The 16,990-nt window shown below is 41.8% G+C and overlaps 1 protein-coding gene across 1 annotated transcript; it reads left to right on the top strand.

The window, feature by feature from the left end:
* Positions 1 to 1,113: 1,113 nt before the first annotated feature.
* Positions 1,114 to 15,936, top strand: gdpd2 (glycerophosphodiester phosphodiesterase domain containing 2; the record flags this gene model as incomplete). Its single annotated transcript, XM_080840935.1, has 13 exons — positions 1,114 to 1,200; positions 2,136 to 2,239; positions 2,351 to 2,379; positions 3,180 to 3,262; positions 7,286 to 7,379; positions 7,811 to 7,956; positions 13,035 to 13,117; positions 13,429 to 13,529; positions 13,754 to 13,923; positions 14,013 to 14,161; positions 14,476 to 14,623; positions 14,715 to 14,797; positions 15,867 to 15,936. 13 exons carry the CDS (start codon positions 1,114 to 1,116, stop codon positions 15,934 to 15,936), a joined length of 1,347 nt encoding a protein of 448 aa, XP_080697061.1.
* Positions 15,937 to 16,990: the final 1,054 nt, after the last annotated feature.

Below are 16,990 nucleotides of genomic sequence, written 5' to 3'. Positions count from 1 at the left end.
TATTCTCTTTAGTTTCCCATCTGTAAACCCATGTCTTCCCTGTTCCATGTTGGTTTCTGCAGGCATGATGGTCTCTGCTCTTATTTGTGGTTTTATCCAGTAACCTGCTTAGACATGCTTGTCTGGACAGGTGTTGCAGATATAGAGTCAAACAGTTTTCCCACTGGAACAGAGGTATACAATACTTGTCTCTGAACATTTAGGATTATATTTCAAGCATATTCTGTAAACAGAGTGAACAAGTATGGACATTCGCTTTGGCCATAAAAATCCCATTGTTTTGATAATACCCTTGTCTGATTTCTCAGATTTTGATCAGATTATTTTTCACAAGCATGTAAAAACATGTCCAATTTCACCAATGAAATTAAATACATGGCTTAAACAGTATAGAAATCTTACTTCACTGAAATTCTTCCTCCGGCCCACAAGCCTAAGAGAAGCATTAGATGCTCTATAAATCAATGCACCTTGCTTGGCCACTTGGCTGGGTTTAAAGCGTGGTCCTAAGAACAGTGGGCCCTGGAGCTTCTCCTTTGACACCTGTACTGTAGGTCATTGTTGGAATGAAAGTCTGCTTAGCTAATGTGCAGAAATGTTGTATCTGAGTGGCATCTTTCTGGATAGACAAAGGACAAGTGAAATTCCTTCTTCTTCCTTCTGCTGTAGCTAAGTGCCTGAGACCCTGTGTTGGTATTGGAGGAAGCAGACAGAAGCTGCTGATTTCAGGGGCTCTACACTCCACCATTAAACACCATTATGTACCCGTCAACAGAGAAGGTGGCCTCTTCCCACAGATTCACTGTCGGACCCATAGTTCCTACTCCAGCAGACTGCAAATATACATTTACAGAACTAACAAGGCCTGCAGAGACTTCTGAAAAAGTTTCCTATCCTCCTCTTGTGGTCTAACCCTTTCCCTTTCACGCTTTTGTCTCTTTGTCCTTCATCATTCTTCCTCCCACACTTCACAGGTTTAGAACTGTGACTCAGCCCACTCTAGGAGTCTCTCCTGGTTCACAGCATTGGGTAGAAGAGCTGCACATCCGCCCCCACCTTCAGGCTGCTGTACCTGCTGAGTGGAGATCTGGAGTTGGCCTCACACATTGAGGGATGTCAGGAAGGTGTGCTGCATTGGGGATCTGCTCCAGAGGCCTCTACAGCTGCTACTGGAGGCAACCCAGCGAAAAGAAGAGAAGAGTGAGTGATCGGTCCATATGTTATCTAAGCATAGAAGGGCGAGTCAGTTCATATCTTATACTCATCCGAGCATGCAGCTTGTCACTCGTAGAGAAACTATTATCGCTAGATTGTCATCATAAAACATAATTTTTGTAACTGATGTAACATTTGCTGATATCTCAATAAACAGCACTTCCACTGTCAGCTTAAGAGGTGAGTTTAAATCAGCTTTGAATTTGAAGAAATGAAACTCTTAAAGACGAAGTGAGGGCACAATGAATGTCTGATTGCAAAAGATTCAAATCTTATCCCTTTCGCAAGTATTTTCATCATAATTATGACTATGAAAACTCTCTCGGAATGATTGTGCTCCCTTCATCCCAGAATGAAACTAGTGTTTGGAGAACAACAGTAATTTAGACCAAAGAATGTCAATTGCTCACTTGCTCACTGGAGCAGAGCAGCACTTAAGTGTGTGTGGCAGGACTAATTGGGAACTGTAGCTTTGAAGGTGTTCCCATTTGACCGTGCTCCCATGAAAAGAAGTGCTGGTTCCCAGAGGGAAGGGTGTGCTGTGCTGTGCTGTGTAGGCATGTCTTCATCGAATTGTGGACTCACTGCTGGCAGTTGGGAAAGTCCAAACACTGGCACGAACCCAGCTGCCTCTCTCTCCCTCTCTCCCTCTTCACAACTCTGCGTTGAATTTCCATGACCTCAGCTTAGCTGTCTGGCCATGCCATGGGGTTTGCCATGAATGAAAGATTTCCCAGACTGCCTCCTGTCCTGGACTGCTCCTAACAGCTCATGATCTATGCTGTCTGAAGGCTTGAGTCCTGTCCTGTTCTGAACGGTGTTCTTTGAGTTGACAGCGGATCTTGAGTGGAGGATAAATGGAGTATCATATGATATTGTTCTAACATTCCTCAGTGAGCCCCTCTGTTCTTCTCTCACAGTGTGCTTGTTGCTGGTTCTCCTTTGTTGCCGTGGCGACTCTGCTCACCTTGGCATGGCTGTTCATTTGGATGGCTCTGTACAACTCCCGTGATGACCTGAACACGTAAGATGTGAAATCCTCAACAGCACATACGTGCCAGACATCTGACTACGTACTGAATTCATCATTGAGATGACAGTCTTGAATTAAGGTTGTGGATGTTGCAGTGTGCAGGTGCCCCTGCACTCCTGTGAAAATGGAAAGTAGGTGGTAGCTTGAAGAAAGCTTATGAATTAAAAGCTCAGTCTGGTTTGGCATCTTGAACGCCTCGAGCTTACAGAACATTTCAGTTTTTCACGCCACACAACACATTTCCTGAGGGATAGTTTTACTTTAATACATCTATCTAAAATATTAAACAATTAAGTTTTGAGTTCATTGGAAGAGACACTACGACAAGCTGATACAAGTACCCTTGGGTACAGTCATAAATGACAGATTGACATTGTTCCTTTCAGGAAGGCCTTTGAAAAAACTACCAAGTGGATAAACTGGTTTATGGTGATAGTAATCATCTCTTCTGTGCTTGCCATTTATGGTTTCCTTCTGCTGGTGAGAAAGACATTATTGTAATTATAATCATTATTAGTATTATTATTAGTAGTAGAAGTAGGGGTGGTGGTGGTGGTCATGTTGTTTTTGTTGTTATTACATGAAATGGTCAAGTAATTACAAATTACCTGTTTTTTCCTTGCAGATATTTGCACTTGTCCAGTATGCCTTGAAGGAACCCTTGGACCTGCACTGTGTGCATAAGGTATGGGGAACCCTTGAGCTTAAGCTCTCTTTGTGCTGTTATTGTTAATTGTTGTTAATGAACTGCATTTCAGCAGGCTGGATTCTGTGTGGATTGTGATGCTAGTTTGTTGAAACTGGGGCAAAATGCCCACTATTTTAGAGTTAAAACACAATTTTGTTGTTAAATGTTTACTGTACATGTTGGTTTCTGGAGCTCGTTCATGAGTGTTTCCGTCTGGTTCCACACAGGTGTTTCTGTCTGTAGGCCTCCTTATAATCTTGGCTGGGGTGATGGGAATAAGCCTTCAGTGGAAAAAGGAGTGGCCAACAGTGCCCTTGTTTCTTCAGGTATGCTGCATATCAACCTGTGGGTTATTCCAGAAAGTTAACCTAGCCTGGCAGCGCTTACAGAACTTCCCAGAATTTGCGCAATCAACTCTGTGTGGGTTAACTGTGGGTTAAGCAATGTCAGCAAATAAAACACTGAGATCTTCCAATCCCCCATATGATAGCTTTGTGCAGCTTCAATAAGTAAGTTATCCCAATTGATTGGATACAAATCCATAAGCGGCAACTGAAAAGTAGATGAAGCAGGATAAAGCAAGGCATTTCCAGGCTTAAATCACATAATAGACATTGCATCGTAGTGTCATATGCGAGATACTGGCTAATTTCATTAAAAGAGATTCTAATTGATCAACTCCATTAATTACTGCATGGTCAAATTGAGTGCATGGTCCATTCTACACGGCATAACCATACGGAGCCTACGAACTGCTCTGGTATCCAAACACAGGAACCCAACCGGCCCCTGTGTCAGGCAGTGATACAATAAAGCTGGCACACACACTGTTAGCTTTCTCTTCCCTGGACTCTACTCTGACTCCGGCTAAAACAACTGCACATAATCGCTTACCTGTCCCGTTTACAATGTTTAGTGGCGTCACCTCAGACTTATTGTTGTTGATCCGGGGAGAAGTAGATCTCTCCGGCTCTCCAAGGACCAACTGATAGAGTTTAATGAGTAGGCAAACTTGAAGAATGGACTGGAAGACATAGTCAGGATTTCTGGAGTTTAATTCAGCGTGGAGACACCCTTGAGCGTGTTGCTCAGAGAAGGGCCTACCTGACTGTAGGAAGGAGAGGTGTGGACCACCCACCAGTCTGAGGAGGAGCCACCAATCCCCAAGCACCAAATATAGAAATATAGAAACGCAAATAAAATATCCCCCAACTTAAGGAAACTAATTAAGGCTATATCGTCCTAGATGTCAGCAAAGTAGATGTAGAGAATGGGCCTCCCTCCAGAAACAAAGATTAAAAAAATTGACAAAATGTTTTTATTATTAACGGCTTAAAATGGAGGACAAAAGGACAATTAAGCTTGAGACTCAATTGACTGAGCATCAGCTTAAGGTGGAAACCTGCTGTGGATTATACTTATTATCATTTCATATTATAATATCATCATTATTATCATGTGTTAGATACATTATATTAAGATGTAAATATTAATGAGACAGAGACCAGCAATCACAACTAGAAAATGCATTTCCTGAAGGAAATACCAGTGCATGAAATGCAAAAGTTAGGAAAGGAAGAAGAAAAGAAAGAAGAGTGAAAGAAGGAAAGAAGAAAGGAAAGAAGAGTGGAAGAAGGAAAGAAGAAAGGATAGAAGAGTGAAGAAAGGAGAGAAGAGAGGATGAAGGAAAGAAGAGTGAAAGAAGTAAAGAAGAAAAGAAAGAAGAGTGAAGAAAGGAAAGAAGAGTGGAAGAAGAAAAGAAAGAAGAGTGAAGAAAGGAAAGAAGAGTGAAAGAAGGAAATAATAGTTGAAGAAGGAAAGAAGAAAAGGAAAGAAGAGTGAAAGAAGGAAAGAAGAAAGGAGAGTGAAGAAAGGAAAGAAAAGTGAAAGAAGGAAAGAAGAGTGGAAGAAGGAAAGATGAGTGGAAGAAGGAAAGAAGAGTGAAAGAGAAAAAGAGAGTGAAAATATTGAAAAAAGGAGATAAAAATGGAGTGAAGAAGAGAGATTGAGTGTGAGAGAAAGTAGACTGAGAGGGATAGAGAGAAAGATGGAGAGATGAAGAGAAAAAAAGTAGAGAATGGAAGGTGTCTTAATGTTCCTAGTTACAGTTAAATTGAGAGGGACAGAGAAGAAGTTCCTTTGATTTGGCGCAGCTGTCAGTGAAGCACAGGTGCAAGCCAGTTTAAAGACCCTATTATGATGTCATAATGGCCCAATGTAAGTCAATGGGAAAATTTCGATTCGTTTTTATTTAATATCTTAAAAAGTATAAAGTTTAGAAAAGTGAAAAATACATAGCATAAGTGTCCTTTACAAGACCTACGCGACAAAGTTTGAATGAAGTTTCTATGTTAAGCGGTTCGGGCTGAATTAATCGCAGAAAAAGGTAACAAGAATAAGAAGAAGAAGAAGAAGAAGAAGAAGAAGAAGAAGCCTAGGAATAACAATACAGGGCATTTCATGCACTGTAATTATATCAGCACTTTATCTTTTGCAAAAGAGGAACTGTGTCACAACCAAATATCATAAACAGACTCCAAAGATGAGCTGGGCGCAGCCAGCCTTTGTGTGAGAATAAAAAACATGTTTCATGAGGAGACAAGGGGCGTTATTTTCCCATCCCATCGCTAGAGAAGTTACAGCAGTGATCTCAGAACATGTGTATGGAAGAATTACGCCTGTTATACCTCATTCATTTGGCCCGTGAACAGTTTCCCCTGTCTGAACCTCAGCTTGTTTCCTTTGGAGAAACCCCAAGTGCTCCTGATAACCCACTTTATCTGAATGTTTTATTTTAAATGTACTTGAGTGCATGACTAACAGAACAAAAACAGGTGGTTTGCCTGAGCAAGCGAGTAGGCCTCAGCAAACAGTATAAACAAGCAGATTCAAATAGAATAACAATGTCCTCGATCAATTTCTCTATCATCATGTCATATCAATATGCATATCACCATTATTGCTTATTATAACACGGGTAGATGGAATTATAACACGGGTAGATGGAATCCACCATTCTGAGTGTGAGTTCCGGGGTGTGCTATATTCAACGATATAGTAACTGTACGACCTGTTTTCATCTACCTGAGCGTTCCATATCAGTGGGCACTCAAAAAAAAATATCTAACCAAGATGGCGACGTTTTGTGGGGAATGTAGTGGGGAATGTGTCATGTGAATTAAGCTATCTACACGACTTTTTATATGTCTACATTGACTCGGTTAGATGTTTCTGTGCTACACGAATGTTGCAGAGTATTGTAAGTCTTAACTGAAAGTCTCGAATATTATTTGTAGGTGACTGCTAGCGCGTAGACCAAAAACCCATTGAAACACACGTAGCTAGCTAGCTAGCCTCGCTAACGTAGCTCTCACACGCGAGTTAGTGGCGATATCCAAATCAATATAACCAAATATTAACAAAGTTGAAAGTGTCCCATTGTAGTTTTTGTTATTTTAATGGCAACTTTATAAAATGAGCAATGTGAATGAACTAAATGGTGCGAGATCAATGTCGATCTCCTAGCTAATCATGAACAAACAGACGTGAAGTTCCCAATGCTATTTGTCTGTTGCATAGCAACAGCCACACAAAGGGGGACTATTTTCTCTTGGCTACTGAAATGCGATACAATGTTTGGTGACTAGAACTTTTTTGTGATGAAAGGCAGCTTACTGTTTATAATTAAATTTTACTTAATATTTATAAAGTCGCTGGCAACCGTGTTATAAAAGCAATAAGGTACTCGAGTCAGTACGGTATCGTCAATAATGTACTTGTTCCAGGGTTTGCCGGCCCTCCGCTGCGCGTCGGGCCTAACAACACCCTCGAACAAATACATTATTGACGATACCGTACTGCCTCTCGAACCTTATTGCTTAAATAACTATGGAATATCAGTATTTGTCTTTTTGGGGGGGAAATAAAAAAGAACCAAATGCAATGAAAAGTATTTAGTGATTTTTGCTAATTAGATCTCTGAAAAATTTCTAGCACTGACAAAGCAGCAGCTAAGGTCAGCTTAAACTTAAGTATGTTTCTATGAATATGAACTGAGGCTAATTTTTTGGAACTGAAAAACTTACCAAAACCTAAAACCTTACTGAAAGCCTTACCTAACCTAACCTTACCCTTACGGCGGCTTACCACTGACATACCCAGGTAAATTACTTAACCCATCTTCTGGGATACCCCTCTTAGGAACCTCCATTTTAGAGCGTTACTGTTTACGTCCTCAGAACACACAGATTAGCACACTGGTTGGTTGAATCGAATTCTATGTCATTGAGAGTGAGCAGCGGATTGGTTCCTCTCTGTGATTGTGTGCATGTTCTTGTGCTGTTTCACAGGCCACAGCCCCCTTCCTTCAGCTGGGTGCTGTGCTAGCCTTGACCCTGCACAGCTGGCTGCTGTTCAAGAGTTACAACAGAGCTCAGAGGAAAGGTCAGTTTGCATGATTCAGCTCTTAATGTGCCCACACCCACTATGATAACGGTCAAGATAAAAGGTCAGGTGTTTAGCAGACACTTCTATCCATGCGACTTACAGGGACACCTTGCAGCAGTCGGGGGTCGAATCCAGTTTGGTTGCTTACAGGGCGGCGATGCTACCCATGTGATGTGTAACACTACAGATAGATTGGCCTGTGAACACCCAACCTGTGAAACGTTAGCTCAAAAGAGAGCAGCCATTACTGTAATGATCGGCTCCAAGACACAAGCACTCTCCGTGCTGCAGCTTTGTGTAGTGCAGTGAATATTAATTCAGAGTGTTTTGTTTGTGAACAGTGAAGATGGTGTGAGGTTGAGGCTGGGGCTGGGGATCCATAGTGGAGCTGATGCTGTTTGTCTGTTTGTCTGTCTGTCTTCCACTAGCGTCGAGGGGTTTCATCCTGCTGTCCTGGGCAGCTGTCTCATTGGCGGTGTTTCTCTGTCCTCTTCTCATCCATGACTTCTGTCCTTGCCTGCTGGAGGAGCTCCCCCCAAAGCCTGCCCTGATTGGACATCGGGGTGCACCAATGGTGAGCAAACATGCAGAAAATACAGGGGTTCTCTGTTTCTGGCTCGGGTTTCTGTTTGAACAGCAGCAATCCCTCTACAAAGATAACAAGGCTGGACCGGTATCTGATCCTTCCTCTTCAGTTTGTTTCAATAGTTTGGTCCCTAGTTTTGGAACTTTAGTTTAGTTTTGGTGGTCAAAACGTCCTTTTCTGCCCGGGCAGCTTGTTAAACTAGATATATTATTATCTGACAGGGGACATTTGCATGCTCCAATCACAGACCATCAAAGTCCACAAAGTAAAATGTTCCCTTTATTGGAAGAGTGGTGCATTATGCCAACATATTTCTGGATTAGTGAGAAAGCAGGATGGGTTATTGGTAAATGCAATGAATCTATCTCAGACATCCTCAAAGTTATCCCACATCCTGGCAGGCTTTTTTATAAAGGATAACGTGTTTTCATTTGAAAGATTAAACCCCTTAATATGGCAAACTCATCCAAATACCATCCATGTCGTAAATACACAATAATGACTTTTCTTGTCATTTCTCACATTTTGTAGTCTAATAACACCAAGGTAACTGCCCAACATCAGCTCATTCTCTACAAAAAACAGAAAGCAGAAAGAGATTGCATTCCGGTTGGTCTGGGTGCTCAAATTTATCAACATGAACATGGCTCGTAACCTCTCATATCTTCTGTGCTCCACATTCATGTAGGCGAGTGGTCACTGCGGCTCTTGCATTTTAATGACTGCGGTTCTTTTTCTGTCTCTGGGGGATCCCACATCGTCAGTGTATCTGCACATACCTCACCAGTAGCCTTGTGTTATGCAAATGAACACTTTTATATGTGTTCTCTCTCTCCTTTTGACTCAAAGCTCAGCTAAACAGCCTTTCAACCGGTTCAAGCCTGAAATACACTTCTGCATCCTTCTCCGTCCTTCACCCTCTTCGGAAAAAAATGGCCGGGCGGTCGGATTGAGAAGGATTTGTTCGTACTTACAGGCCCTATACACTTCTACGATGGCTGTGGGTGCTGAAAGTAATTTACCGCCAGACCATTATAGGATCCGCACCATTATTCAATACTGTTTTAACATTAGATGGTTGACCGGAATGAACACGTGACCTGAACGTACGTGAATTTTTTTATTGTCGTCAGCGTATTTATTGCAGCGCGACCAAGAAAAAAACTTTTAGTGGAGCATGAAAGTGTAGTGGGCGAATATCCTTGTTTGAGAGCCACTGACATAGCCTACACAGTATGCAGAAGTTGGTTTATTGACACACCTTAAGGGTGATATATGCTCCGTTTTAGACGCAGCGCGTAAGCACGTAAGATACACAAGAGCCCCTTGTGCAGTAAAATACCCCCCCTTACGTGCTTAAGTGCGTCGCCCAAAATTTCTGACTATCCGACAATGACACTCTGGCCTCACGCAGCTTGCAAAGACGGTGATTAGACCCAGATTTTTTTTTAATCATGAATACCCTGCAGACCGTCTCACAAGCCTTTTCTTGTGGATTATGAACAAACATAACAGAAGAGGTCCGAAGACATGAACTCCTTTACAAACCCTCTTCAAACACTTATAAGGACGCTCAAATGGCTGCGAATTTATGGAGAGAATATCCCATTCTCACCCGTGATTGTTTGGAGAGAATGTGCTAATTCACCAAACAAATACTTTCATATTCATTTTCCACCACTTGTGAGTCATGGTGATATCATTCATTGAGTTCATATTGACGTGAATCAATCAATTGCACCCGCGAGTTTGATAGAATGAGCCCGGTCTGCTCATATACAAAAGCTATAACATTAACGTGGCGTTAACTTGTGGCCAACACCATTGTATTTACAAGCACTGACTACATACACTCATGATGAGATTCTCTCGCCGTTTACCTCTCATCTTTGAATAATGTAACTCATAAACACATTGTTTTAAAGCGCTGTCGCCGTCATTAAAAGATGTGTCAATAAACGAATTTCTGCATCATGTGATCTGTCTTTTTCGCCACTGGTACTGAATTGCCAACCTTTGTATTTTGTGTAACACATGTATTCATATCATCAAGCCTTTCACCCACTACACTTTCAAGCTCCAGTACGTTTTTTTCCTTTGTCATGCTGCAATAAATATGGTTACTTCACTCAAAATAAATCCTACAGTTCTGGCGTTGATTGGCTTTGCAACACGCACAATCCTTATTAGGGAACCTTAAGGAACCGTAAATCTAAACTTGTCTAAAACAAGCCCGTTGTGTAAATGATGTGCTTATGGCTCTACGTCTAAAACGACCCTAAATCAGCCTTTATAAGGACGGCAACAGCGCCGTCCTTATAAACGTTTTACGTTCTACATTATTCAAAGGTGAAAGATTAAAGGCAAGAGAATCGGCAAGTGTAGGCTACCTTCTCATTATGTGTGTGTGTTGTCAGTGTTTGTAATACAATGGTGTTGGCTTTGTTTATGCCTGGGTGTGACAACGTGATTACAGGCGGAACGTTGGTATAAAGGAAAGAGTTCAAAAATAAACTGTCATCTGGAGAGTTTAAAACAATACAAAACTAGGGGAAATCTACTGTATGGACATATTTCTAGTCAATGCTGGTGTAGTATATAACGTGAGTTGTATTTAGGCATAGCAGATGCCTAGCATGTTCTTGCAATGTGAATAGTTTAATTTCAATATGCTTATCTCGCCCTTCCCCGCGCTTGTGCGTTTAAAGGTGCTTGTTTTGTGTGAGCGAGTTCATTTTTCTGTTGATGCTGGAGTTTAATAAAGGCAGGCTATTCATATAAAACATACGTAAATGTGTCAGTAGTATGAGAGACATTGACTCGGTGGGGCTCAGGTAGTTTGGACAAAATACTTTAATAGCCGTCAGCTCTTGCTGGGATCAGGCACTACTCCGGTGATGATGTCTTTGGGAAATAATGTCGTTAGTGGACCAATCACAGCCAAGGGGGTATCCTACTCTCTCCAACTCTCTAGGAAAAGTTAAGGCCCCCACATACTTATCCGACCCTGCTCTCCGATCTCACGAGGCACGCCCTAAAACGCCCTCCTTGAAGTGGGACCACACCTTTGAGCACCTCGGAGAGCCATCCGAGGGTCTCGGATGGCCTCTGGAGCACCGCTTGAATTTTCTCACTATCCGATCCGAGCTGTCCGACACCCATGGCTAAAATCACGTTTCCTGTTTCGTTCCCTATATGACAGCACCGCCGTTTTTAAAAAATCGCTGAGAAATCGCTGGGAAACTGGGGCTGGAGGTCCAGGAGTGCATTAGGAGTTGGAGGAAGATCAGGGACAAGTTTGTAAAAATGAAAAAAACTATGAAGGGCACCAGCATACCAACATCTCCCTTCTTCCTTGCTCAATCGTGGCTCTCGCCAAAATTCAAGCGGTGCTCCAGAGACCATCTGAGACCCTCGGATGGCTGTCCGAGGTGCTCAAAGGTGTGGTCCCACTTCAAGGAGGGCGTTTTAGGGCGTGCCTTGTGAGATCGGAGCTTCAGGCTTCTGTTTGGGTTCTGGATGCATCAACTATACAAACATTCTATAGTTTGTTTCCAGAATAATTGCAAGTAGAAAGACTATGCAAAGGATAACATTTCAATGTAATTAACTTGGAAGACCATAGTTACCTGACATGAACGTAATATGCTGTTGCAGTAAAAGTTAAAGATCATTTTCCCGACTGTACACCATACGTTATTGTGTTGGGGAAAGGAGTGAAAGTAGCCATCTAAGAAAACCGGTTTGCCATCCGAAAACTATTTACATAGGAAATAGATTTAATATCTCCTGCTCATAGGCTTCATGGGCGCACAGCCATTAGTGTCAGAAAGATTGCTGAAACATTTCACATTTCAGCAAAGATGTAAGCTATGCATTTTTCTTTTCAGTACATAGCTCCCAAGTTTCAAATGTGTTTATTAGACAAAATTAGATTATTATTGAATATATACCACATGTTACGCATGTTTGGCAATTTTTTATGAGCAATTTGGTCAGTTCAAAGGGAGGTGGCTAAGGCATCTTAAAACTGGTCTGAGAAGCTACAATCTCCTCTGACACGTTGAGTTTAAATGGATTGCTCAACAAATATATTGGTCAGTTTCAACCAAACCTTTCACTAATCAATGTCGTCCTGGATCTGCCCACTTAGTGCCTTTGACCACACCCTGACCTCTCTCTGAACTATGTGTGAACAGTGCACATATGCTATTGTTTTTTGCCAGCCATTTTGGCATTCAAACTAGGACTCTTTGTGGCCTACAGCACTACGGCTACTATGTGGAAACCTTTCATGTGGGTGGAGAGGTTTGGTGGATTAAACTCAGAGCAACTGCCTGTGGTTTCATGATTGCAATTCCAAGAATGCATTGCACCCTATTAACAACTGGTGATTGACAACCTCGCATGTGTCAAGACCTCATAGGCTTTAATGAGTGATATAAAGATTGAGGCATGCTCATGTGAAGCATTCATAATTGAAAGAGATGTTATCTCTCCACGTATTATATTACCTTTGTCACGCAGTATCTCTGACATGCAACAAAGACATAGGGGAGAGTATCTTCAACATGTGCATCAATGGAGCTGTACAGAAAGAGGGGACTGAAATGTGTGCACCCTGTTTGTGTTTGGACTGATCTTGTTCTGTCTGGAGACCAGAGGTTAAGTCTGAACACTTCATGGGAAGACCTCATACGGGATGATTTAGTGCTCAAGCTCTCTGCCCTCTTGTGCCCATGCTGTCAAGCTCTCTGTCATCTCCCCACTATTAAAGCCTCTCAGGTACTTTCAGGATGGATCTAAGTATGCAGAATCCTGTGCAAAAACAAGTGCAATATGCAACACAATATTCAGTACATTAATACCTTTATGTAATTAGTGTCTTATACTACAAATATGGGTTATAAATAATGACTTTAATGCCACTTATTTAACAGTTTTTTTATGATAATAAAAGATGCATTTAATGCCCCTTATTAATCAGTTATCATGTTTATAAAAGATGCATTTAATGCCCCTTATTGATCAGTTTGTCTGAAGTGTGTGCTTCCTCCTGTGTTCAGTTGGCTCCTGAGAACACCATGATGTCGTTCAGACGGAGCCTGGAGTGCAACGTCACTGCATTTGAGACAGACGTGCAGATCAGGTACAAAACATTCTGGCATTCTAGGAATTCTGGTCTTAGATGGGACTGCATTTGACATTTTAACATACAACAGACAACAGACACATAACAACCCAGAGCCCAACCGCCCACCCACCCACCCACATCGCACCACTACTGAAAAGAAAAACAGATAGAATAAAAACAGAAAATAAAAGGGGGATATATCAAAATCACAGCATACAGATTGACATATTAAACTGGATAATGGTATAGATGGGACTGCATTTGGACACAGTTTCTACTGTTTAGGCTCATGTTGATGACTCCTGTCCTTCATTTACCCTTCTTAGCAAGGATGGCTGTCCCTTCCTGATGCATGACAAAACCTCACTTAGAAGGACAACCAATGTAGAAGCCATATTTCCCCAGAAACGCCACAGCAATAAGCCAAGTGACTTTACCTGGGATGAGATAAGGCGTTTAAATGCGGGAAAAGGTTTTTTGGAGGTGAGTGTAGAAAGCCTATTATGTAAATGTATTTGTCATGGATTTCAAACAATAGAGCACTGTCTTGTCAGATGAGAACTGGAAATACAGGTTCCATCCTGCTTGAGTGTTGCCATTCTTAGTTCCAGAATGACCCCCTACAGAGGACTCCTTCTCTGTCTGACACAGAGTGGGCAAATGTCAGAAATCAGAGTGTGCCATCTCTTCTTGAACTCCTGGACTTGGCCAAGGAGCACAATGTCTCAATCATATTTGACCTCAAAAATGAAGAACCCAACAGCACTGATGCCAACGTCACAGTAGACACCATCCTGGGTTCAGGCATTGCACAAAACCTGGTGAGCTTGACTCTCGAATTTTCCCATTTTGCCATCCAGCCATTTTATTCTGTGTTCTATATTTGTATTGACTTGGCATGTCCTCTTAGATCTGGTGGCTCCCACCCGTACACAGAGCAGAGGTTAAGACGATGGCTCCAGGCTTCCGCCAGGTCTACGGCAGTCTGCCTGCCTTGAACGATGACAGAGGAAGCCATCTGAATGTGAAATACAACTACCTATCTGCCAAAGAAATTAAGTAAGCCTCAAGAGATTCCTTGCCTGTAACATCATTGAATTACATCAGCTCAAGCTTTTGTAAATTGTCAGAAGTATGAGGAAGATACAGACAGAGAATGGTAGTAAATCATAACATTGTTGGATTCCTCTGACAGATGCGAATAGCTCAGTTTGGCATTGATATCCACAATGTAGGCAGTTACATAATTTCTAGGTTTACTCAGATTAACAGCATTGAATGGATCTGCATATTGTGTGTAAAGTGAAGTCAATCTTAATTTCTACGTGTTTGTCTGTTTGTGTGTGCATGTTTTGTTTGTGTGTGTTTCTAAGAGAATTGCGGAGCAGAAATGTGTCGGTGAACCTGTGGGTGGTGAATGAGCGGTGGCTGTTCTCCCTGGTGTGGTGCTCCGGTGCCACCTCGGTGACCACCAACGCCTGCCACACCCTTAAAGACATGACCCAGCCAGACTGGCAGATGGTACGTCACACACACACATGATCACTTTTCAAAAGAGGACCCTACTACCTGTCCTAAGCTGTGCTGAGTGCTCATATGTGGTTTTCCATAGGATCCCATGCTGTACAGGATGATATGGATTTCTGCTGACCTGGTGTCAGTGCTTGTGATGTTTGGACTGTTTCTCCTCCAAAGGTTTGTATTTGACTGTTTTCAAAATGAGAAAAAAATGAAAAAAATATTATTGACAATGCATCAGCGCAGTTGAAAACATCAAATCATGTATTATTGATTAGCCCTCATTATGACACACCTGCATTACCAGTGACACATCCTAGTCTCTTCAAAAGTCTTGAAATCTGGAATAAATATCAGCAGCACATTTATGTCAAGAGAGAAAACGTCTCCATAGGGAAGAGATAGGCAAGCCATTCCTATGTGTCCTAGCTCTATAGAGCACTTCATGGAGACCTGAGAGAGATGTTACCCAGCTCTGTTCTGGCTGTATCTACCCAATAGGAGGGTTAATGTGTGTTTACAGAATATTGAACATAGGACCCTGGGAAAATATAGTGCCTTCCATTTGAACTTGGAAGTTGGAATTTCCGAGTTCCCAGTTTAAAAGACAGAATAACCAGGCAGAAGCACAGATAGGCTAAATGAACAAAGCTTACTCTGCTGGAATTGACGTAATCCTTATCATGTCTCATGTCAAATATATTGTCTCTATTTTGGGGTTTGTTAAACCCTCTGGAAGTGAAGTCAAATGTATCAGGTCTCAACATGGTAGTATTGGGATGTTGCGGTTTTGAAAGATATAAAGCTTTAACTACATATTTCAATCTTGCAATCTTACAAAGAATAGTAAGAATACATTGCAGTGTTAGTTAAATAATATTGTTTTATCTACTTGTACTATGAAAAGGTGCTGGCTCAGGCATGCTAAAGGTAGGTGCCCAGCTAAAATAGTCAGTTAAGTCTTGAACTAAAAACACTCATTTTCAGTCTTTGTTTTGTCAACTTAAATCTAAGAATCAATACTATAATCAAGGGTTACTGAGGTGAAATGTTCAAATCATTCATGAAAGCCTCATTTCACTTGTCACTTGTCTCATTTCAACTGATTCTGATTACCATTTAAGTTGATCATGCCCTCAATAGATAGCTAACCAAATAAAGAGTATCTCAGTAGTCAAGTCACATAATCAGTACCTCAGCGTTGGAAAGAAGGAAGTCCAACTGACTTGTGTCTTTGTCACTGCAGGGAAAGGAGGGCGAGGCGACAGATTTTCCGCCTGGAACCAGAGAGAGCTATCCCCCTTCTTGCCATCTGAGTAATTAAGGCCTGGCTGTGTTCCTGTATAGTTTCACAAGCCTTCAGAGAGAGATGCTCACTGTTTCCCCTCATGTCTGTGAGAGGGGGGGAGCCTTCAGAGAGAACACTTGGTGTAGACCAAACTACACGTGAATGCTGAATGTATAATGGGTGTTAACAAGAGCCTGTTCTTTACTCTAAATGCAATATAATGTGTGTGTGTGTGTGTGTTTGTGTGTGCACGCATTTATGTATGTGGTTCACATGAACAGAATTTCATTACAAATGAAAAGGACCAATTACTGTGTTATTGTCACGTTCTGGCGGAGCTCCGCTCCGGCCACGCCCCCTTCAGCTCGCTCTCACTCCGCTCCCAGCTGCAAGTCATTGGCACCACTCACTGTATCTCTTACACCTGCGTTCTCACTCACTTGCACAGCGTTTGTACTGACCGGGTTACCAATCACCCACACCTGTCACAGCCCCTACATATACCTCACACTCCCGTCACTCGGTGTCTGGTATCGCACTTCAACGGATAACAAACCTGAGAATTCCCGAAGCCTGACTCTCATTTGGATTACCGATACTCCAGTCATAATTTGTACCAGTTTTGTTCATCGCCTTAGTTCCCATTTTGTGTTCAGCCTTAGTCTAAGTTTAGTGAGTACCTTGCCGAGTGTGACTCGTGTTTTGTTTGCCGCAACGGCGTTTGTAGTTTATAGTTTGAAGTTAATAGGCAAAACTACACGAGAATGCTGAATGTAGAATAGGAGTTAGCAATAGCCTATGTTCTTCCCTCTAAATGCAATATTGTGTGTGTGTGTGTTTGTTTGTGTGTGCATATTTTTGTGTGTGTGCACGCATTTATGTATGTGGCTCACATGAAAATACAAATGAAAAGGACCAATTACTGTGTTATACAAAGAATATTTTATGAACTCTTTATTTTCTTTATCAATACAGAGTGATACATTTGATATGCATTGGATGTATTTAATATTTAAGCACAATGGTTAATAGTGAAGATTTGATCTGTTGTCAAATGCCATAGTGAACTTTGAGATCTCTCA

The sequence above is a fragment of the Sprattus sprattus genome, assembly GCF_963457725.1.
Source record: "Sprattus sprattus genome assembly, chromosome: 6".
Taxonomy (NCBI): Eukaryota; Metazoa; Chordata; class Actinopteri; order Clupeiformes; family Clupeidae; genus Sprattus; species Sprattus sprattus.
The sequence above is the reverse complement of the archived record's forward strand: the minus strand, read 5'-3'. Positions and strand labels throughout refer to the sequence as shown.